General features: G+C 59.0%; 2 protein-coding genes across 3 annotated transcripts in view; both read right to left on the reverse strand.

Annotated features, from left to right (window-relative positions):
- Positions 1 to 2,762, reverse strand: part of PLEKHG4 (pleckstrin homology and RhoGEF domain containing G4) — a 98,824-nt gene extending 96,062 nt beyond the window's left edge. Inside the window, exon 1 of the mRNA XM_086621239.1 lies at positions 2,700 to 2,762. Within this exon, the coding sequence (XP_086477365.1) occupies positions 2,700 to 2,762 (63 nt within the window). The remainder of the gene's footprint in view (positions 1 to 2,699) is intronic.
- A 9,113-nt stretch (positions 2,763 to 11,875) lies between these two features.
- SLC9A5 (solute carrier family 9 member A5) lies at positions 11,876 to 23,134 on the reverse strand. 2 transcript variants are annotated; one of them, XM_086620732.1, is made up of 16 exons: positions 23,002 to 23,134; positions 18,319 to 18,621; positions 17,546 to 17,709; positions 17,213 to 17,291; positions 16,770 to 16,947; positions 16,420 to 16,640; positions 16,033 to 16,235; positions 15,408 to 15,497; positions 15,207 to 15,277; positions 14,389 to 14,518; positions 14,124 to 14,212; positions 13,871 to 13,997; positions 13,570 to 13,740; positions 12,961 to 13,030; positions 12,633 to 12,764; positions 11,876 to 12,342 (listed from the first exon to the last, which is right to left on the reverse strand). In XM_086620732.1, exons 1-16 carry the CDS (start codon positions 23,132 to 23,134, stop codon positions 11,876 to 11,878), a joined length of 2,628 nt encoding a protein of 875 aa, XP_086476858.1. The 2 variants fall into 2 exon arrangements, with proteins under 2 accessions (XP_086476858.1, XP_086476859.1); XM_086620733.1 differs by having other exon boundaries at positions 17,546 to 17,712.

Consider the following 23,134-nt stretch of genomic DNA (forward strand, 5'->3'; position numbering starts at 1 on the left):
TACTTCCAGGCATCTTTTCTTTGCTGGACTGGGGCTGTCCGCCAGCTCCCATGTCCACATGGCTGTGCAGATGTCCCATGGATTAAGCTGTGCCCTGAAAACACAGGTTCGAGAAAGGTACGTTACCATCCCGCTAAGCTGCCCATGGTGAACCCTGTTCCTCTTGCACTCAGCAGTCTGTAGAGGACATGAGAAGCCACCAAGAAGCAACGTTAGACCCCACTCAGGACAAACAGGTGCCTTAAGACCAGTGATAGACGTTTGCTTGAAACAGGTTTCATCAAATAAAAGCCACAAATGCTGCAGCAAGTAGAGCTGCGAGCAGCCCTTCATCCCACCGCCAACGTTGCAGGAAAGAACTAGCTCTCTCCCCATTAGGGAAACAAGAGGGGGTTGTACGTGGTTTAATAATATTTAAACCTTTATTTCAGATCACAAGCAAAGCAGGCCTCAGCTTCACAAAAGCACATCTTGGTTTAACTAATTAATTTGATAATCCCCTATTCGCAATCCTCAGGAGGCGTTCGGCTTCTAAAGCAAGTAATTACCACTAAGTGGCAACCTCATTGTGAGGCCCAGTCTGATTAGGGGAAAAATTTCTTAAGCCAGAAATATAATCGTGGTGTGATTTCCCAGAAGGACTGGAGGAGAGACTACATAACAACAGCTGGTCACGCTCACCCTTTGAAGGAACAGGAGCGACTCAATTACGAGGTCTCCAGCTACCCTTCAAGATGTTGTTCAGCGCCACGTGCCAACATGGTGTGCAGTTAACCATCAGCAGGCTTTACAGGAGGTGTTTTATAGGTACAGAAGTCAGGAAGGGCCCACTTAGGGCTCTCAAATACCCACGTGTGCCACAGGATGGGGGAAAATAAAATAAAATAAGAAATTGTGCATCAGGCCTGCTGCAGCACACGTGCAAGCTGATAGTGTGCAGTCGCACAGGGAAGCGATCCAAGCGGGGCAGTGCCAGCCTTAGAGCCTCTCCAGACAGATAGGAAGGCACGCCTCAATGACACACAGTGTCTCCCCAGACAAGCCAGTTGGACTCAACACATGCAGAGCACTTGTCAGTCTAATACTTGCTCCAGGCATCCCACATGCCCAGGGTCTCAGTTCAGGAACAGCCCAGCGCTAGCATTGATTGCTGCCAGAGCCCACAGGACAAAGTCCTGCTTCTGCATATGCCCAAGACACCTGTCTCAAGCTTTGGGTTCCTTTAACTTCGAGCTGTTCTTGAAGGGGGACACAAGTGGCCCCCAGGCCTTGTGAAGTGGCCATGCTGCACACCACTCTTGGGTTAATGCCTCTAGAACGGCATCCTCCAGAGATTTTTCCTTATGTGAAAGTCATGAACGTACCCAGAACGGGTAGGAGCAAGGCTTGGATGGAAACCAGGCCTCCTGCCCTGATCATCCACCTTCTCAATAAGGCACATTTCCTCTACAGCACACACCCCCCTGAGATGTTTCCCCACTGGGTTGGACTCCCTTGCTGGGGTGCTGCCAGTGCTCTGACCAGTAGGCAGGTGCACTGGTCGGTCAGACATGACCACCCTGGAGAGAAAGCCCCAAATTCCCCCAACAGCCTGGAACAGACACCTGTAGGATGCAGTGCCTGGCAGGGCCACACCTCTGTGGATGCAGACCCAGTTAGAAGAGCTTAAATCCTTTAAGAGGAGCTGCTTGGTTTATCTCCCCGAAGTTCAGGCACTGCCTCTCTTTCCTGAGGACAAAGTGCTCTTGGCTTCGAAATCCAGCTGTGGTTTCAGGACTGCTGCCTCAAAACTCACCAAGGTCTCTGGTTAGAGAAGGACAGATTGGCTTTCTCCAAGGAGCAGCCCAAAACTGACCTGTCTCCCTCCAGATCCCACGTATTCAATGGCATAAGACAGTCATCTATTTACCTTCCCTGCTGGCAGTGATGCTGCATGCTATTTAGTCCCCACAGCACATGTTTACTGTACTCTCCGAGACAGCATGCTCACCTCTGAGCTAGACATGCCAGCGGGCACCTACACCCTTCCTGCCCCAGCCCAGCAGCCACCTCCCCAGCCCCTCTCCCGCAGACACGGGAGACGTGGCACACAGGGTCTCACAGCTACCACAGATGCCGTCCTCAGTCGCACTCCAAGGGCCCGCTCCTCTTTCCAGGTCTGCTTGACAGAGCAAGGGTTGCAAGAACACACAGACACAACCCCCTCCATGCCTCTGCACCACCAGAGGATCCCTGTGTCCCCTGCTCTGTGCCCAGCTTACACCTGAGCAACAAACACCCACGAGATACCTGCCCAGCCCACACCAAGAGAAGCAGATACAGCCCTCAGCAGACACCCCAAGTACATACTAAACACCAACCACTACCAAAGAAGGGCTAGGACACACTTCTGACCAGGAGACCCATCCCTTCTCTTCCCAAAAGCAACCTAAACTCAACTATGCCCTGCTAGGATGGAGGGCTGCCAGCTCTAACCACCCCACTCCAGGGGAGCAGGGACCCTCCCTCTGACCACTGGCTGCAGCCACTGCCCCACAGGTTGCAGACCCAGGGCCAGCACCCAAGTCCTACCTGGGATGGCAGCCAGGGACCACAGCAACTCCTTCACTCTGCTCCAGGAGCTCTGACCCCCAGGATTGCTATTCCCTCTGCTAAGCCCCCAGCCAGACCCCCCAGCCCCTCACAAACCCCACACTTACAGCCAGCACTTGCAGAGCCTGTGCCCAGCAGATCCCAGCAGATCTTGCCAACCATTCTCCCATGGCAGAGCCTCTCCAGAGAGAAGGAAAGCTCTCACCTGCCTGCAGTTTGCTTCTCCAGCTCAAGCAGGCAGAGAAGCAGCTGGGTTAGCTCAGCTCTCACCAGGGCAGAGCAGCAGCCCCGAGGTGCAGCTCCAGCTGTGGGCACGCAATCAGTGCTTTATACAGCCGCATGGGCGTTCCCGGAGACCAGCTCTCACGTTCCCTGCAGCAGCTGGGCTGCGTTGCCCACTGAACTCTGGCAGCCCCACTGTGGGTCCTCCAGGTGCTTCTCAAAGGACTCTTAATCCTGCTGGTATTTCCAGCAGGGGAATGGCAACCTGCTCAGAGCTGAGTGATGGTCTGCCCTGGTACAGAAGTGACCTGCTTTGCCTCCATCCAGCCTTGCCCAGCTGGTAGCAAAGGGGAGAGATCTGGTTACTCCATCTCTGTCTCAACAGAGCAGCTCCACAAGGCTCCAGGCTGAGGTTTGAGTCACTGCAGTGGGCAAACCACGGTTTGGGGTCAGGGTCTTCTCCCAAGGGGATTCTGGAGCCAACGCTGCTGACTGCAGATCCAGAGCGCAGGAAGTGATGAGAAGGCTCCTTAATGCCACTGGAAAGGGCTGGTTTGACGGGGATAGGAGCAGTCTGCCATGGGGCATCTGTAGCTGGCAATTAGAGGAACGAACCTCAGGGAATGCCTTCAGCAAGGATGCCAGGCAGGAAGACAGAGCGAGTGGAACATGGGGCACAGCAGGTTCCTGGAGAAGATGGTGTGATGCGGATCATGAGTCCTATACCAGAGGCTCTTCGTTCCCAGTACGGGCTGAGGGGAGAGGACCCTGCACCGGGCAGGAGTATGTGACAGCCATGCCAGCTGGGGTGGGCACCTCATTTCCAGGGCACCAGGGCTGGAGAGCACCAGCAGGAAACAATGTGATTTAATCCCATCAGCAGGAATAACAATGTCTCTCCAAAGGAGATGAGCAGCTTCCTCTTCAGACGAGCAAGGGCAGAGGGCTCATGCCTCCTGTCATCCGTCTCTTCTGCTTTCCTCTCACTCGCCCTTCTTCCATCACCACTACCGTTCTCTTCCTCCTTGCAGAGCGATCTCTGCTCCCAGATCAAGACAGGGTAAGGCCAGCTACCGAGGGAAGGGACCAGGAGGCTTAGATCCTGCTAGCATTCATACAGGGCCCATGCTGGCCCCATTGTTAAACTGGGCCCAGGTGCCTCCAGAGGAACTCGGCAGTAAGCGGGACAAGTGGGTCAAGAGCTGTGGGATTGATATTCCGGCTATCCCTGGTATATCCTCTCCGGGTACCCTACTCCTATTCCTGGAAGCACGGGGAGTTCAGCAGCCCAGCTGGAGCCAGCGGTCCTTGGCCCTCTGAGTCCAGGCAGCAACTTCCTCACCACCGCTGCGTCCATACAGGTCCCAGCGTGTGTTCTTTGCTGCTTTTTTTTGTTTCTCTTTAAAAAACGCTTTGGTTTGGAGTCGTACTTTTCCCCTGGCCAGGCAGCCCCTGCCGGCGTTTGCCCCTGGCTGAGATGAAGGCGGCTGAGGAGAAGCGTGAGCTGGAGGCTCACCGAGACCACTGGCCACCCGCAATTGTGCGGTGGGACCTTCCGTGGGGCAGGGGCAGGGAAAGTGAAAGGGGAACGGGAAGGAGGAAGGGGGAAGGGGGGGGAAGGAACGAAAGAGAGGGAAGAGGGGGAAGGGGGAAAGAGGGGGAAGGAGGAAGGGGAAAGGGGGGGGAAGGGGGGGGAAGAGGGGGGAAGAAGGGGGGAAGAAGGGGGGAAGAGGGGGAAGGGGAGAAGAGGGGGAAGAAGGGGGGAAGAAGGGGAAGGGGAGAAGAGGGGGAAGGGGAGAAGAGGGGGAAGGGGAGAAGAGAGGGAAGAGGGGCAGCGGCAGAGGCTGGGGAAGGGGAAAAGGAAAGGGAAAAGGGAAGGGGCGGGCAGCTGCCTGTGCATCGCAGCGCGGGCGGCGGGAAGCCGAGGGGAGCAGCTCACCCCGCACACGGCTGCCCCCCTGCCCCACCCAGAGACCCAAAACTACCGCACACACACACACACATATATATATATATTTGTTTCGTTTCCCCCTTAAGGCTGCCCCTTCGTGGAATCGCGGCGCCTTTGGCGCCTCCCGCTGAGCTCAGCCCCCCCGGAGGGACCGGGCGGGGCCGGGGCGCCCCCTGCCGGCCGCATCGCGCAGCGCGGGTGCGGCCGGGCCCGGCCCCGCGGGTGACGAGCTCCCGGCGGCGGGGACGCCCCTCCGGCACGGCCGGGGTCCGGCCAGCCCCGGACGCCCTCGGTGCCTCCCCCTCACCGGGGGGGAGATGCTCCCCTCACGCCGCGGCCCCAGGGGGTCAGGGACCCCCCGTTTCCAGCAGGTTCGGGGCAATTTGGTTACCTTTGGAGCTGGATTTCTAGGCAAATCCAAGCACAGCGAGGTGGCTGCTGGAGATTTTCCCCTCTTTATTGCACTCTCCAGTCTCTGTAATTTCCTGTTTGCTTTAGAAGCTATTTTTTCCTAAGAGGAGGGGGGAATAAATCAAACGTTTGTAAAGATTCCATCCGTTCGCCTCGCAGGAGAAAAAAAAGATGGGGGCGAGCCTGGCAGGGGTGCCCGGTGGGCTCCCTGCCAGCAGCCTGGCTAACCTGCTCCCTCAACTCTCCTTCGGTCCTGGCAAACACGAACTCATGCGTCTTCACCGGCCGGCTCCCATCAGCCAGACCCACACCACGGTGTGTGAAAACATAATAGTTCCTGGCCTTGAGTTGTTTGTTTGGGTTGTTTTCCATCTTTCCGGGATACCTTTGCAAAGCTTTTGCCAGCTTTCTCTGTGAATAGGTGAGGGTAGGGATGCCTGCTGACAATATCTGTATCCACATCCACATATGTGGTAGGCAAGAGGATATCCCGGCCCTGGGAGGTGAGGCTTTCTGAGAAAGCAGGCAGGACGCCAAGTGTCCAGGAGAAATCTGGAGGGGGTGACGCCTGCACGAGTGATGCTCGTGTGGTGCCAGCACCAGCCGTGCCTAAAGGAGGGCTCTCGGGGCAGCTCGGAGCCTCAGAGCCCCAAAACCACCGGGGATCTGCACACAGCAAGGCCCCAGGTGTGTGCACAGCCCAAAAACCAGCCCCCCCCCAGCCAGCCAAAGCTTTAACTGGCTCTCCGACTTCGACAGCGTGGGCTTAGCTGGGCTCCGCGAGGCAAAGCTTGTGCACAGGCATGGCTATGAGAGAGGAAAGCACAAATACAGCAGACTTTCCACAGAATCTGGTCTCTACAAGTACCCCATGACCTTTCCAGGCCTTTCTTTATGGGTTACCTGCAGGCTTGGGACAACCTATAGTCTGATGTAGATCAGACCAACTGGGCTGGCGGCCACCTCCCCAGAGTGTCCTCAGTGCCCTCCCTCTCCAACTAACCCGCCACAGGTTTCATTTACCTTTGGGGCAGTCTGGCTGTGCAGCGCTGGATTCCAGGAGAAGGTGAGGTGAGAGGAGCTCAGGTGGCTTCTTCAGGGATCTTTGCCTTCCCCACGGCAGCAAGAAACAGCCCTGTCTGGCTGTGAGGAAGATCACAACTCTAGGATCTGGGGTACTCGTAAAATCCAAACCCCCTCCATGTCAGCATCCATCCTGGCTGTTGTGCAAGAGTCCCCAGAGCAGCAGCCTGGCCACGTAGTCCTCCAGGTCAGAGAGTCTCACCACCGTGTTTGCTCCTCCAGGCAAAAGCAGAGAAATCTGAACCACGAAGAGGGGTGTGGATCACCCAACCCAGCTCCTGCTGACCTAAAGATCCCGCTGATTTTGTCTATCCTCAGCCCGTCCACGCTGCAGCTCGTTCCCCTGCACAGCTGGGGTGCGGGGAAAGCCTCCTGCCCAGCTCTGCAGCCTGGCAGGTGGCACAGCCACTGGAGAAGTTCTCCAGCTCTGTGGGGAGCCTGGGGACATTCACTGCCAGCAGCCAGCGAGGAGACACGGACGAGCCGAGGGGCTGGCTCGGCACGCGCCGGAGGGCTGCAGCACGAAGCACAAAAGCTCTCCCATCCTGGCCGCTCTGCCCTGGAACGCAGCATGGGAACCGCTGCCCAGTGCAAATCTGTTCCTCATTATCCACCCCGGCTGCCGACGGATCCCCGCTCCGTCACCAGCCACTCGCCACGCAGCCCCGGCCGGCTCGCATCCCGTCAGCCCAGCAACTTCTGCACGGCTTCAGCAGCCGGCACAGCGGGGCAGACCGGGGCCAGGGCTGGCACCCACCCCTCCGGAGGGAAAGTCGGAGTGAAAATGAATCGTTCTCTCCACCAACGGGCAGAGGAGGCTTCCAGTGAAAGCAGGGAGCAGGGTTGGCTGCTTCACGTGCAAAGAGTGGGAGAATTCAGGAGAGGTGTCCAGTCTGATCCTATCCAGGTGAGATGGATGCCTGGACAGACAGACAGGAGCAGGAAGGAGCAAAGAACGGACTGATGCGTCTCCAAAATGTGTTTCCAGATAGGATCAGACTGAACTCTTGAATTCTCCTGCATTTGCCTTCCTGCTGTTCTCTGTGAAAACATGAGTGTGGCCAAAACCTCTGCCACGCTTCGTGCTTGCTGGGACCAAGTGGGAGGTGAGAAGCTGGGCTCCCATTCACTAGCTTCCCACCGCTTGTTCCTGTACAGGCCATTGTGAAAACATCACATGAGGGTGTCAGAAGTGCTCCAGAAATAGAACAGAATGAAAAATCACGCAAGGTTGCCTGTGAGTCAACAGCATCCTTGCTGCAACAGAGAACGTGAAGCTGGCAGGTTCAAGGAAGTGATTATTCCTCTTGGCTTGGTACCTGTGAGACACAACTGGGTACTATCTCCAATCTGGGGTTCCCAGAACAAGATGGATAGATAGATAGATAGATCAGAGAGAACCAGCTTTAGGAAAACAAGGAAAAGAGGGGAGCTACCTACGAGGGGGCACAGAGAAACCAGAGCCCAACTCTTCTGAGAGACACACTCGGAAGAAAAAGAGGCAACAGGGACAAGCTGCACCAGGGGAAACACTTTCTGGGCATAAGGAGAAAATCATTCCACACAAGAGTGACGCAGCCATGGTGACAGGACAAGGGGCAATGGATTTAAACTGAAAGAGGGGAGATTTAGATTGGATATAAGGAAGAAATTTTTCACTCAGAGGGTGGTGAGGCACTGGAACAGGTTGCCCAGAGAAGTTGTAGATGCCCCATCCCTGGAAGTGTTCAAGGCCAGGTTGGATGAGGCTTTGGGCAGCCTGGTGTAGTGAAGGGTTTCCTTGCCCATGGCACGGGGGTTTGGAACTAGATGATCTTTGAGGTCCCTTCCAGCTCTAACCATTCTATGATTCTATAGGGAGGTGGTGACACCTCCATCCTCGGGGACTTTCTAAACCCAATGGGAGAGGGCTCTGAGCTACCTGCTCTACTTGCCGCCAGCCCTGCATGGAGCCAGCGTTGGTCTGCAGACCTCCTGAGCCCCTTCCAGCCTAAAATTTACCCGATGCTCCAACATGGATTGTGCAACGGCGAGGTATGATTTTGAGATGACTGCACAACGCTGCTGCTTAGCTGACATGGGAGATGGCCAACGCCAATCAATCACCCACAGCTTGGCTCTTCCATCCAGCTGATGCCCCTGTTGCCAGAGCTGCCTTCCAGCCCCTGCTGACTTCACAAGTTCTGGTACCATGGAGAAAGCAGAGAAGCTGAGAAAATAAATCACTGTGGAAAAAATGTGCAGACCTAATGGCAGGCTCTAAGGAGAAGCCTGCAAAATTATGCGAAATTATGGGTCTGCGATAGTCAGGCAGCTCCAGGATGGAGTTGCTTGTAGTAACAGAAAGTTGTACGTTCTGGGTTACAGTCTGACAAGCAGCAACTTTGGTTGTGCCTTTCTGTGTCCCGGAGAAGCAGAGGTTTGGGCACATGTGCTCGTGGTTTGGCCCGGTTCTTGTGTTTTTCCACTGAAGCACTTCAGTATTTTTAGGCTGAAGGAGACGGCTCTGTGCTATGGTGGAAGGATCAGAGCAGTCCTCTGCAGGAAGGACGCTGCCTGCTATCTCTCCCTGCAAAGTGAAAGAGAGCGGAGTAGGAGAATAAAAACTGACAAAACCCTGTGGGGAAGGTTGTAGAAGGAGCCACCATCCCTGGTCACAATATGGCTGGGGTCAAGGGTGGGAAGAGGGGGCTCCAAGCTGCTGGCTGGTGGCACGGAGAGCTTCCACGCACGCTACCTGCTAGGCTCGGATATCTATGTGAGAGCAGCAACCAGCCCCAGTGTTTCCTGGGAGCTGAGATGTCTACTTTTCCTCCTCTGAGGACCTGAATGTTGCAGACCCACCACTTCCAGGAAAACATAGAATCATAGAATCATAGAATGGTTTGGGTTGGAAGGGACCTTAAAGATCATCCAGTTCCAACCCCCCTGCCATGGGCAGGGACACCTTCCACTACACACCAGGTTGCCCAAAGCCTCATCCAACCTGGCCTTGAACACTGCCAGGGATGGGGCAGCCACAGCTTCTCTGGGCAACCTGTGCCAGTGCCTCACCACCCTCAGAGTGAAAAATTTCTTTCTTATATCTAACCTAAATCTGCCCTCTTTCAGTTTAAATCCATTGCCCCGTGTCCTGTCACTACACGCCCTTGTAAAAAAAACATCCTGGCCCGCACACCCTGGTGCACTGCCAAGGCAGTCGTGTCTGCAGAAAACGCTGGCACTGAGGTCCGGCACGCAGAGCACAGCTCAGCCAGCGGTGCTGGATGGTGGGATGTGAGGCAGATGGGAAACATCAGGAGGAGGAAGAGCTTCCAGAGGGACCAGTGCAAAGCTCTCCGGGCTGGGAGCTGTATAGGGACCCTGCCAAAAAGGACCTGGGGGTGTCGGTGGCTGAATACAATCCAAACATCGATCTTGTGGATCAAGTAGTTGGATTTGGATCAAGATTGGATAAGGCTTTGAGCAACCTGGTGTAGTGGAAGGTGTCCCTGCCCATGGCAGGGGGGTTGGAACTGGATGATCTTTGAGGTCCCTTCCAACCCAAACCATTCCATGATTCTATGATTCTAAGTAAACCACATTTACTCTCCTTCAGGAGCCAGCGGGTGGAGGGAAGAGCAAAGCCAGCACACATCGATGCAGGGAGGTTCCTGTGATCCACAATACTCTGAAACAGACCCATTTGAACCATATTTTTGGCAAAGAGAGGAGCAGCATGGACATGGGAAGACCTGGGCTCCCAGCACTCCGGGCCCGGCTGCCTGCTGGCCTCTTACAGCCTAATGACACTGTGGGCAAGCTTCTCCTTGGAAAGAATTTCACATTTTCCGCAAACATTATTAAACGAGGAACTCCAGTTAGGCACATCGAGTCTGAGAGGGGGGCTGTGGCCTCGGGGGGAGAAGGGCAGAGAGGCCCAGGGACACAGTGCCTGCGAGGGACAACTGAACCAGGAGCTGCAGGAACCACAGACAGCAGAGAGACCAGCCCACAACGCCTGCTCCAACTCCCATTTATTGAACGTTACAAAATACTCTGCGTATATTTTCACATTAAAACGATATTCTTGCAAAGAAGATATTAAGTCTTGAGTCATTCGTGGTGCCCATGGCTACAGAAAACACTGACCCAGCTAGGGATTTAGTATGGCCCAATACCAGAAATCAAAACCAGAAATGCAAAACTATATAAAAACCTTTTAAAAACCTCATGCTCATCTGGTGGGACAGGTAGAGAGCAGAGCAGCCTTTGCTGAGCCCTGCCAACAGTACCAGGGGTACTGCCAGCTCACGTGCCCCACCTTGGGCTCACTCATCCAGTGCATCTTCATATCTCCTTGGCATCTGCTGTCTCAGCACGCCCACGTAGCTGGAACAGGTGGTTATTCACCTGCTGTGGGGCATTAACGGCCCAATTCCCCGTTCCTCCCCAAGAGGAGCATCCCCAACCCTCCCACGTTGCCGGTGCCCAGCTGCCGTGCTGGGCTTTTGCAGGCTGAGCAGTTTTTGGGGAGCAATTCTTGGCTCTGGGGGTCACACCAGGAATAATGCACTGGGTGGGCCATTGCCACCGGGTCCCACCACCCTCTCAGGAGGGACAAGAGGTGGATGGGAGGGCGGTGGTGGGGACAGACCTTTGAAGACGTGCTCAGCTCTCACCCATCACCCCTGCTCCTGATGTACATTCATACCTGCTGCTCACTCCGCTCCTTGTACCATGACCAGCCCTCCCAGCTGATGGGCCTCGGGCAACTGGAGGGACTGGGATATGGGCAAGATGAATGCCAAGGACACATTCCCAACACCACAGCTGTTGGGAACACATCCAGACAACAGCCGTGAGGCTGGCACGGCAGGTTGGCTGCTAGAGGAGTTCCTGTGCGTAGAGGTTCACTAATCCAGCTCCTGGTGGAGCCAAACCCCAGGAGCGCTGCTCCCAGTCCTGAGAAGGTCATGGCCTTGCCTTGGAGGTACCTCCATAACTGGGGGAATGCAGAGCTGCCGCGGCAAGGAGCCCATCTCCGGCCTCCTGGCTGAGCTCCGGGCATGCTGTGAGGAACCAGCACTGTAGCCACCTTGAAGCCAACGGCTCGGTTTCTGGGTGTGGATGGGCTCTTGTACACTGGTCGCCGCTCCCAGCCCTCTCCCTGGTGGTCTCCTACTCGCAGCTGGGCTGGAGATCAGCTCATGTTCCTACATCCGTGAGCAGCCACGGCTGCTTAACCAGCACCCACACACCTCAGGGCAGCACAGCCACGACAGGATCGAGTCCAGCTGAGATCCCAGCACTGAGAGGAACATCTCTGGCCTCCCAGCGCTGTGAAGATGTGCTGGGACCAGAGAGGGAGAAAGGTTTGGGGTGTGTGCCTCCCTAGGTGGACAGGGGCTGGTACCTGCTGTTGCAGCACAAAGCCCAATTATCGACTGGTTTTGCATCAGTAGGTGCATGGGCAAAGCCCACCTTGGAACGCAGCTCCAGGAGGAGTACTGGGCTCTCCTGCCACTCCTGGAGTTTATGGAGACACGCACAAGCTTTACAACGCAAGACAGCGCAGCGGTCAGAGGGTCGCAGCCTGTCCACAACCCCCGGCCCCTTCCCCGTCCACGGTCTGCCTCAGAGGTGGCTCGCTCTGTTGAACACCAGCCACCGGGGCTCCGCGGTGGGCACCATCCTGCCCTGCTCCTCCGTGGCCATCAAAGGCTGCAGCTCCTGCTGCTCAGCACCATCCGGGCTGCTGTCGCTCTGCGACCGGCCGCTCTTCGAGATGTGGCTGGGGAACTGGAAGCAGGAGCTCTGCTCCGGCATCGCCTGGCTCGCCGACTGGGGTTGCTCCTCCAGCACGGGGCAGGCGAATCTCCTGTGCTGAGGTCCGCTCTCGATGCCTGGCGGGGAAGCGATGCTCTCCAGGGAGGAGATGCTTTGGTTCCACGCCTTCTGCATGTCCACCGGCACGATTTTGGTGGTCTCCGACGAGACGTAAACAGCCAGATCAGCCTGGTCTCCTTTCCACGGCAGCTCCTTCTCTGCCAAGGTGGGTGATGGTGGGATGATGCAGGGGCTGGGGCAGACGTCCAGGCTGCCTGGAGATGCAGAAGGAGGGACAGTGAGAGGGACCTTGCCCAGCTCTTGCTCTCCCTGAGCCCTGCAAACACTGCAGAACCAACTGCTACTGAATGGCCAGCTGGCCCCGGCACACAGGAGCCACCAGGGAGGCTCTGCCGTGCCTCCGGAGCCACAGACAACCGTGATCCTGTCATTCATGCTCTGCTGACTTTGGTTTTGCCCAGACCAAGGCAACTTTGTTCCCCAGGTGGAGGGAGGACAAGCTACCCAGTGGCAGCTGCCCTGGCATGGGAGCACCGGCGCCTACCAGGAGTTGTCTTTCCCTGCAGGACCTCATCGGTGGCTCGAGCGATGAACACAATCCCTTCATCGTCCTCTCTCTCCGTCTCCGAGCTATCGCTCTCCTCCTCCTCTGAGCTGACCATCACCAGGACAGGAGCTGCAGCCAGAGGGAGGGAGTTGGTTTGGAGGATTGGGCATCCGGTGGGGCGGAAGGACTGCACCCATGGGAGAAGGAACCCTGGGTGCTGCTGTGCCACCGAGCTGGCAGTGGGCAGGCACAGTGGGCTGCTTCCATCCCCCCCCACCAGGTCCCCTTGCCAGAACCTGCAAACCTCGCCTGCCACCGGCCTTACCCGCCTCCTGCCAGGGGACGTTTCTGTGCGTCTTCCCGTTGGGCGCCTCGCTGGTCAGAGAGATGTTCTTCTGCGAAGGAAGAGGGATTGGCTGGGACCTGCCCCGTGCAAACCCCTAACCCCACCCCAGGTGGCCCTGCATGGGCAGATTCCCACCCTGGCTAGATGGCAGCTGGCAGTCAGCAGACGTCCTTAGACACTGCATCTTCATGGCCCTACAACAAACATCTCAGCTGCAACGGCTTCAGGAGCCTCCAAATGACAGAAGACACCTAAGGCTCGACTTAAGGCCACGCTCCTGAGCCTGGACCTGCACCAACGTTCAGGCTCTTTTACGCTGAGAGCTCTTGGGATGTGGGGTTTGGGATGGCTTTGCCTAGGGAAGAGCTGCCCCACGGCGGTGCCGCTGTGGTGGGGACACATGGACGCGTGACACCCGCAGGCGCAGCACACGCAGGACTGAGCTGAGCTGAGCCGCTCTCCCCGCTGGCTCCGGAGCTGCTGGTGCCCCGCAGCACCTCACCTACACCCCAAAGGACCCCAACACCCACAGCCTGGGGAGGCCGATCTCAGAGGGTGGAAGGGAGCAGGCGTTTTGGGAACGCTTGCCTTTTTCCTGCCTTTTTCCTTCAGCCTGGCCTTGCTCTTGGAGGAGCAGACATTGTGCTTGGTGGACTTGAAGGTCTCCAGCCGCCTCTTCATGTTCTGCCGGAAGATTTCTTTATCTTGGCGCTCTTGTTTATCTGGAGAGATGAAGTGACGGCTGTAGCTGGCCTTGTACTGGCCGAGGGAGAGGCAAAGAGACACAGGGTGAGCCAGCTGGCCCCGCGGAGCATCCTCCATCCCTGCTCCTCTCGCGGGTGCTGCTACCCTCGGGGTGAGCCGCACGCCGCGGCCGGGGAGCGCTCACCCGCCGGCGGGGCTTGTAGAGGCTCCCTCGCAGCACGTGGTGCATGGCCGCGTCCTCCTTGTCCCGGCGGCTCCGCACCGTGTCGATCACCTGCAGGTCCAGGCACGCGCCGCTCCCGCTCTCCCGCCTGGGGAAGAGACGGAGATGGAGATGCTGGGCTCCGTGTGAGCCCCCTGCCAGCCCCAGGGGAACGGGGTGGCTGCGGGGGTCGGGCAAGGTCTGCCCAGGGGCTTGGAGGGATGCTCGTACTCACAGGAGGTTTGTGACCGATGACTCCGACATGGACGTGCGGCTGGGCATGGAGGGCAGCGCCAGCTTGGCGGCCGACAACACATGGCCACCCTGGGAGGTGGAAGGGCAAGGCTGGCAGCGGGGCAGCGGGGACCCCCCCGAGCCCAGCTGGGTCCCCACTGCCAGAGGGGACACGGCACGGCCACATGTGGGGCGGACCACCACCCCTGGCCAGCCAGCTCCGGTCAGGGCCATCCCGCTGCCCGGCTCCCACCATGTGCCCCAACCTGGTCAACGAAGCTGATGGCATCGCGGATGTTCAGCTTGTAGTAAACATCCCAGATCTCGTCCCGCAGCCTGTAGGCAGATTTCCGCATCAGGAGCTGGCTCAGGTACTTCTTGTCGAACTGTTCCCACCTGCCACGAGACGAAGACACAGGTAGTTTAGCTCCCACGGGGCACCTTGGCCAGAGCCCCCTGCCCACGCAAGGTTGAGTGTCCAAAGCATGGCAAGAGCAGGCTGGGCATGCAGGATCCAGGGACATGCTGCCAGGGAGGGCAGGACGGGACGGGACACGCTGGCCCTTCATCCCTGCCCAAGGGGAAGCTGGAGACCAGCAGGTCTGCGGGAGATGATGGGGGTGGGAGCGGGGCTGTCACGCTGGAGCACTTCCCCTCCAGGAAACAGGCTTTTCGCATCCTTTTCCTGTCGCTGAGCTGCAGATAAACACTGCCCAGGCTTTCACTGGGCTCTTCCCTCCTCAGCACCCAGTGCAGCTCCATCCCTGGGGAGGCACATGGCCATCGTCATCGCCACGGATGCCCCACAGCCTCCCGGCAGCTCCAGCACAGCAAAGCGACGCCGGGTCTCGCAGCATCCCCGGCTGCGCCTGCCTGACCGACCTCTGGGATGCTTTTGGGAGCTTGGTCTGCTGCACAACAGCAGCCAGACGGTCTCCTTCCAGACGGACTGATGGACAGGCATACAGCCTTCCCGGTCCTGCTGCCTGGTGTCCTCCAGCGGGAACCCGGCGATGTGCCCAGGGCTGGCACGTGTCCCCCACCCAGCGGATGGCCAGCAGAGGCTCCTGGCTGAGACACTCACTTGTCCCGCCAGTAATGGTAGCCATGGTGTCCCACGATGTCTTCCACCGCTGCCAGGATGTGGTCAAAGGCCTTGATGGAGGAGAAAAGGATGAGAGCGGTGGTGAGGCTGCGGGTGCCCTGGGGTGCCAAGGCTGTGCCATCACCCCTGCCCAGCGCCAGCCGTGCAGGGAGCCGGGCAGCCTCTGGCGCCAGCACCTACGTGCTCATGCAGCTCCTCATTCAGCGTGGGCTTGTGGTGGTCGCTGCGCTTCACCTTCAGCCACGTCACCAGGGGTTTGATGGTGAGGCCCTAGAACGGCAGGAGAAGGCAAGGGAAAGACTGGAAGGGCGAGAGGGTGCGTGGCTGGGGCATGGGAGCAGAAGCAGCACAAAGTGACCAGGGACAGTAGCTGTGCCGGCTGTGCACGTCCCTACCAACCCGACCTCCTGTGCCCAGGACCTGGGCAACGGTGCTGTGTCCTGGCAGGCAGCGACCACGTCGTACCCGCCCAGTCCCCTTTCCCCAAGGCTGGCATCCATCCACCGCACAGTTCCCCTTCCTGGGGCACAGGAACCCCAGATCCAGGAGCCACCAGCAGCTCTGTAAGGAGAACAGCCTGGCCAGGCATATGCTGTTGCTGCTCCTGGAGCCAGTCCCAGGACAAGAGGCCAACAGGGAAACAACATGGGCCATGGCCCCACCACCATGACCCTCGCCGTGGTGGTCCTGCACGCCAGCCTGGTGATGGATGGGGTGCCAGGAGGCACCGAGGACCAAAGGTGACTTGAAAAGAGGTACTTGCCCCAAGCACATGTCCCCGAGTGCCCGCCTGGCCCACCCTCACCTGCACGATGACAGTGAAGAACACCACCACGATGGTCGTTGCCACAAAGTAGTCCTTGGCTTTGACTTTTGCCGGGTCCAGCAGGATGACCAGGGCGAAGGCCACGGCCCCGCGTAGGCCACCATATGACATGACCACCTGGTCGATCCTGTCCAGAGGGATGAGACGGAAGCGGTTGAGCACGCAGGTCTGGAGGACAACACCTAGGGAAGATGGAGAAGGAGAGCCCAGGATGCCGGCAGAGCCCTGCCTGCCCCTGGAGATGGGGCAAAAGCCCAGACAGGAGCCATGGCTGGCCTCGTGCCCCAGCCTTTCTTGGGGGATGCCACTTTTCGGCACGAAAAAGGCTGGGTGCTACCCGCCAGAAACACAGTTGAGTAGACTGACCCACAGCTCTGAAGAGCAGGATAAAGAAGAGGGTGCCCAGCACCAGTGCTGTGTCCCATGCCCACTTGGAGGTGTCCACAGCCGAGATGCCCAGAAACATGAAGATGATGGTCTCTGAGCTGCTGGCCAGTGTCTTCATGGTGTACTTGACCGTGGTGCGGGATTTCTGGGAGATGTTGGCTTCCACGTACTTCTTGCAGCAGATCCCACAGAAGGTGACTCTGCAGAGGGGCAGAAGGAGGCGGCATGACCCTATGGCGGGATGAGGAGTGGGTCTGCTCGCCACCTCTTGCTGCTCAGCACCCCTGATTTCCTGGACCTCCCACTCCAGGGGATTTGCCAGTACTCACGCCAGGATGGAGGAGAGTGAGACCATCTCGGCAGCGAGGTACGCGACGTAGGCCAGGAGGAAGACGAAGAGCGGCTCGATGATGCGCACGCGCTTGGTGAACCGCGTGATCAGGGCCAGGAGGAAGGCGAAGAGCAGCCCCACGGCCGTGCCCCCCAGGCTCACCAGGAAGAAGGAGGCTGGTGGGGGGAGAAGATTTGTTTGCACCATGCACAAGCGAGCCCAGCTCCTGTGCCCCACGGCCATCCCACGCTGGGCTGGCCGAGCCCTGTGCTCCCACCCAAGTCCCCACCAAAGCATCCCATGATGGCGGCCAGCATGTGAGCACCAGGATGAAGGTGACAGAGCTGTGGTGCTCAGTGCCCACCCCACAGCACCCGTGCTTGCCCCCCCCACTTCCACGCTGGAGGAAGAGGCGGAGGGGCTGGTGGGGCACATACTCACCTACCCCCTTCACGTAGTCTGTGGCACGGATGTGCGCTGGGCCCAGCTCCACAAAAGAGTTGAAGACCTTGTAGAGCACCTGCAGGCAAAGCGAATCCCTTGGGGAAGGCAGGGAATTGCCCTTGTGGGTGGGATGGACCCTGTGGAAGAGGCATCACCTGCCCCACATCTGCCAAGTGGCATGGCTCACCTCAGCAGGCAAAATCCCCCAAGGCCAGGAGAGAGGAAGGACACAGGGAGCACGGCATGGGTCTGCTCCCAGCTTGGGGATGTCACCTGCATCCTCCACCCATCCTGAGCATCTACATTAGGGTTCCCCAAGCTCCAACTCACCACGGTGACAGCATCGTTCAGGAGAGATTCGCCAAACACGATGATGAAGAGGGTCTCATTTACATGGACCTCTTCGAAGACGGCCAGCACTGCCACGGGGTCCACAGCTGAGATGAGGCTGCCGAAGAGCAGGAAATCCATCAGCCCAGCTTCAACGCCTGGATCTGCTAGGACAGAAGGACCAAGCTCAGGTGGACCATCTGCCCCAGAGCCCCTCTCACCCTCATCTGCTCCGGTGACTTGGCTGCAGCATCCCAATGTGGAGTGCAGTGGGCTGAGCCCAGGGGTGCTCCCACACCTCCGGGGTCTCCCCGGCGAAGCAAGGTTTAGCACATCCTTGCTGCAGCACGAAGGGAGCAGGGCTGGGACATCCCCCCAGGTGCATTGCTGCCCCTCCAGTAGATGTGCACCGAAGGAGGCTCGGCAGCCCCACCTCGGGTCACCTGGAGGTTCCTCGGTGCTCAGGAGAGCTCAAAACACGGCCCAGGCCAGTCAAGGGCCAGAGGACAGGGAAGGACAGCAGTGAGCCGGCAAAGCCAGCCAAGGTCGGTAACAAAAATAGCAAAGACATGAGTCAGCCCGGTGCTGAGCGTCCTGCACGCTTGACGGTCCTGCCAGAGCACCATTCCCAGGGTGCCAGGACCCCGCTCCTGCCCTGATTCCTGGGAATCCACAGCAGGGCCGGGCAGTGGGCTCTGAACTTGAGGGTGCTTCGCACCCTCCGAGCCGTCTTTTGGGGATGTGGTCCAAGCAGGGCAGCCCTGTGCACCCACCCATGAGGCCAGCCCGGTGCAGCCCCCAGAGTGCGGTGCCGGTGGTGAAGGAGTTCCAGAGGGTGCCCACCACCGCGTAGGTGAGGATGGCGCCGATGTTGTCGAAGAACAGCCGGCTGGGCATGAAGTAGCCTGAGTCCAGGACGATGGGAGGTAGAAGGAAGAGGAAGAACATGTTGGGCTCCAGCTGGTACTCAGCTTTCTTCGCCACAGCCAGCACGATGCCACCCAGGCCCAGCCCCAGCAGGATGAGGAGGCAGCTCTCCGGGACGATGGATGTCACCTTCCTCGACAGGTGGAAAACTAGAAGGAAAAGAAGAAAGCAAGCGTCAGCCAAACGGGCATGAGGACAGAGCATCCCAGATCCAGAGGCTCCGCGGAAGGGTTGGCCGACGTGTGACGGACCCTGGGGTGGACAAGGGAGCACCTAAAGGTGCTTCGTGGCCATGTGTGTGCAGAAGAACCTTCCAGCTAGTTCCCAGGTCAGGATTTCAGATCCCCAACCCTTTGGGATCTCCATCTCCTCCCCAGCCACTGCCCAACAAGCCAAGCAGCCGGGCGTTTCGCTTTCCTTGGCCTCCAGCATCCGTGCTTTAACGGATAACAGCAGCCAGCGAGCGCGGTCACGGTGTCACAAGCGATGCCGGTGGCTGCTCCAGCGCAGGCGTCCTGGTTCACCGGGACACGTTACCCCGCTCAGAGCCGAGGACGCCCGGCCCTGGTGACGGGGTGACCTTGTTTGCAGCCGTCTGAGCCGGCAGACGGAGCAGCATGCAAACCACTGCAGCATCAGCCAGAGCACCAGCTAACCTACCTGCGTGAAAAAAAAAACAGGAGCTGCAGGTTTTAGAGATGCTTTGAACAATCAAAGGTTTGGATTGTGGAATAGGATCTATTTTTTTTTTTAAAGCAAGCAGGGTATGCCCTGGTATTCATCCATCAGCTCCGTGGCACAAGCCAGCAGGATGTCATGCCAGTCAGCACAGGGGACTCACACCTCCAGGCAGCCAAGTCCCCAGGGCCAGGGCGACTTGTGTAATCCCAAATCGGTCCAGCTTCCAGGTGGGCAACCCCCCATCCCTGTGGATTTCTCCTCCCTAGCGTAGGGTGCTGTATATTTTGGGCAGTGCTTGGGGAAAGGCTGTTGAGGGTCCTCAAAAGCGGTTTTTCCCCCCCAGCATTGAGTTCTGCCACCGCCTGTGACATCCCGCCCAGCTCTGTAGCATGACTTGGCCATCAGACGAAGGAACCTTCTCCTGGAGGGTGGGTTCCTCCAGAGCCAGCCCTGTCCTTGAACACACAGCAGGTACGAGGGACGTCAGGGCAGCCTCTGAGCCATCACCTGGCTGCAAGCCCAGCCCTGCTGCCAACCCAAACCCCGGTCCCTAAAGCCCTTTAGCTGGATTAAAGGTGCCCATTGCTTGTGCCAAGTCATCCCACTAGAAGGAAAGCTCTGCTGGGATCACACGCAGACCCTCTGCTCCTTCCCTCCTTGGGAACCCCCACGGACAGACCATAAGTCTGCTCAGCCCAGGGTCCTGTCTCCAGCAGCATGGACCTGGAGATGAGTCCAGGAACAGGCAGTGCTTCATCAGTAGCTTTCCATGCCTCTATGCCCTTGTCAGGAGAACCTCTGAACCTGTCCCAGCCCAGCTCTCTCCTTCCTGGGACCAGTCCTTGAGATGTGGACACCCCGGGCACTGAGGTCGTGACCTCCTGACGTTCTTCCTTTCTCCTTTCCTAGCACCTTAGTTGATTTTCTTTCCTTCACTGCAGCTGAGCCCTGAATTAGAGGAGACAACTCAATGTCAAAGGTCTGGTTCCAGAACAGAGACAACATCTCTGAGCCCACCACGGAACGTGCAGGCTAAAGGCCACTTTACCTCTTGGAGAGACCTTCACGCTGACCTGTGCTTGACTCCTTGGCATGGGAAGCCCTGGCCATGCCATCCTACCGTGCCAAATTCCTGTTGAAGGACCGCACGAGCGCGACAGAGCCCCGTTGGCCCCACGTGAGCCCGGCCCAGGCAGCGCCAGTGGGTGAACGGCGCTCGCTCGGCGCCTGCGGCACGCTGCGAAACCGCTCCCCGCCCACGGCAACAAAGCTCTGAAGTTTTCAAGAAAGGGAACGAGGCGTCCAGCCCCTTTCTGCACGCTCGGGAGCATTGCCAAGATCCCTGCTCCGCCAACCCATCTGCATTCCCCGTGCTCCGTAAATATGCCCTGGCTGGAAGGAGAGACCCAGGAGGGCCCACAGAGATGCTATGGGGACACGGGGACATGGCTCCTGGTTGTCCCAGAGCCAAAAACTTGGGCAAAGAAGGGAGCGGCATCGATGGGAAAGACCCTGCATGTCCAAAAATCCTTCCTGGCTGAGGCGGAGGATGCTGCTGCCTTCCCGAGTGAACGGCAGCACACGAGCTCCTCGGCGCCGCGAGGGAACGAGCTCTAATTTTCCAGGCACTAGTCAAGAATTTCAGCATTAAAGGTTCCCACAGCAACGGTGACTTAGCCACACGGGAGTTAACTTCGGAGCCGTAATCCACCCTCAGGCATCCCTAAAACAGGATTAGGTCAAAACCTGCTCCTGGAAACACCGAAACCAAGACATGAGCAGCCGGGGACAGCTGATGGTGCCACAAGCGAAGGGGTCAAGGGACAAGGAGCGAGGGTTGCAACCCATGGGGATGCTGCTGGGTAGAAAACCCACCCGTCTGCTGGCAAAGCCCTGCCCATGGGGCAGCCGTGGGTGAGGAGCAGGTTTGGGGCAATGCTTCTCACTGCTCCTTAATTTCCCTCTTCCCCACATCCCGTTCAAGCAGATCTGGGCCCTGACCGAGTACGGAAAAGGCAGCAAAGCCCGGATGATGCCTGGCTGGGCAGGAAGGCAACACCCAAGCCAGTTTTTCCCCCGCCCCGGGTGTTTGCTGGCTCGGGGCACTCTGGCATCATGACCGCCACCGAGAACAGAGCCCGCAGTGTCACTTCCCCATCACCCGGGCATGGGGCCGCTTCCTCCCCTGCAGTCACAGGGCTGTGAGCTGGCAGCCCAGTGCCGCAACCGCCACAGCTCCTCTGTGCCAGCCTACGCCCGGCATCTGTGGCCGCTGCTTCCCCCTCCGCTCTCCGACATCCTCAGCTCCATCCCCTCTGTGGGTTCCTGGGGGCCCTGTGTGTGTGGAGCCACGTGCCACGTCCGGGGACCCCCCTGCCAGGGTGCTGCCTGCAGCCCTGTCTCCAGGTCCGGGTGTTGCTCCTTGCCCCGGGCCGCGAGTATCCGTCAGCCCCATGGGATGCGTTGAGCCACGCAGCCCCGAGCTACCCACCATTGGGGTTGTGTCTCCCAGATGGAGAGGGAGGGAGGCCATCAGCTCACCTCAGGCCTGGAAGAGCGTGGCAGGGCTGGGGGCTTGGGAATGACGCTGGCTCGTGCCACCCCCGCACCCACCGGCACTGCCAGGGTGAAGGGAAACCCGCACGGCAAGCAGCTCCGAGGAGATGTCGGAGAAGAAAATAAGAGGCAGGGAAAGGGATCGTCTCGCTGATCTTCTGCAGGTAGGAGGGACGCTCGGCAGCAGGAGCTGGCACAGCTGCAGAGGGTGGTATTTTTAAGCTCACGACGCCCGTTAATTCATTCCTCGCCACACTTTAGGTCTCCCTCAGGAGAAGGCCAAGGAAACGGAGGAGCACGAGGTCCACGGTAGCAGTTTCCATCATGCTCAGGACAGGCAGAGGCCAAGCTGGTGGTCACACCTGTCCCCCGTGTACCCAGACCTGCTGCTGGTCCCCAGCTGCTCGGAGACTCCCCTGCCTAACTCTGAACCCACGTTTCTTGAGCTATCTCCAAACTAAGAGGGTGCCCACGCCCCCTGCCACAGGGGCCGTGCCCGCGGCGGGGTCCCCAAGGAGGAGACCTGCCTCAAGGTCACGGTCTCGTCCACTGGACCCAGCCCAGCAAGCAGGGATGCTGCAGGGGACCAGCCCCTGGGGACCTGTTCAGCACCCACCCGCGGGTGTCCCCTCCCCAGCACCCACCCAAGGGTGCTGGTGGGGGGCACAGCCCTGCAGCAGCTCGTGCGCATCCTCCTGGCACCTTCCCACGCAGCCTCTCGTGGTGGAGCCTCCTCCTGGCTCCTGGGAGCACAAGAGCCTGAGGCCACACGGATCTGGGGTGACCCCCTGGAGGGGACCAGGGGCACGGACCTGTCCCCAGTCTACCAGGGCGACATCTTTCCCAAAACCGGCACCACCAAGGGAATCAAATGGCTTCCAGCGTGTGCCGTGCCAGCCTTTAGGGCATGGGACATCCTCGCTGGACATCTCTGCTCAGCTCCACGGCTCCATCCACTCCGTCCCTCCTCTGCACCCACCCGTCCATCCCCCGCAGTGAAAACGGGCCCGGGCCCCCGCGCTGTCACCTCGTCACCGCTCGTCACCCCACGGAAGGGGCCGGGGTGGTGCCAGGCCACCGCAGCCCACCTGAGGCCGCGGACCAGCCGGGCTCCGGCCGTTTGTCCCCAGCCGGTGTCCCGCTGTCCGGTGGTCCCATCGCCCCGGCTGCTCCCGCGTCCCCCGGGGATGCCGCATCCCACCCTGCCCGCCCCGCGGGTGGGCGCAGCTGCTCCCGGAGCCCCGGGGCGACCGGAGAGGGTTGCTGGGGGGGGGGGGGGGACACACACTCACCGATCTTGGCCAGGCTGGCCACCAGGATCCAAGCGGCCACCAGACAGGGCGCCTGCACCTCCCGCCACTGCCACCGCAGCAGCTCGGCACCCGCCGGGGCGGCGGGGCCGGGGGAGGCCGCCGGGGGCTGCAT

The sequence above is a fragment of the Tauraco erythrolophus genome, chromosome 15 (genome assembly GCF_009769465.1).
Source record: "Tauraco erythrolophus isolate bTauEry1 chromosome 15, bTauEry1.pri, whole genome shotgun sequence".
NCBI lineage: Eukaryota > Metazoa > Chordata > Aves > Musophagiformes > Musophagidae > Tauraco > Tauraco erythrolophus.

Bases quoted from the DNA above. Each gene is read 5' to 3' on its own strand.
- SLC9A5 (XM_086620733.1), bottom strand. From the start codon at position 23,134: ATGCAGCCCCCGGCGGCCTCCCCCGGCCCCGCCGCCCCGGCGGGTGCC. The intron at 16,236-16,419 runs GTCAGTCTACTC...CATCTTCCCTAG, and splicing joins CCTGCTCTTCAGAGCTGTGG to GTGTTGTCCTCCAGACCTGC. The intron at 14,213-14,388 runs GTTGGGGCACAT...TCCACCTCCCAG, and splicing joins CCATCAGCTTCGTTGACCAG to GGTGGCCATGTGTTGTCGGC.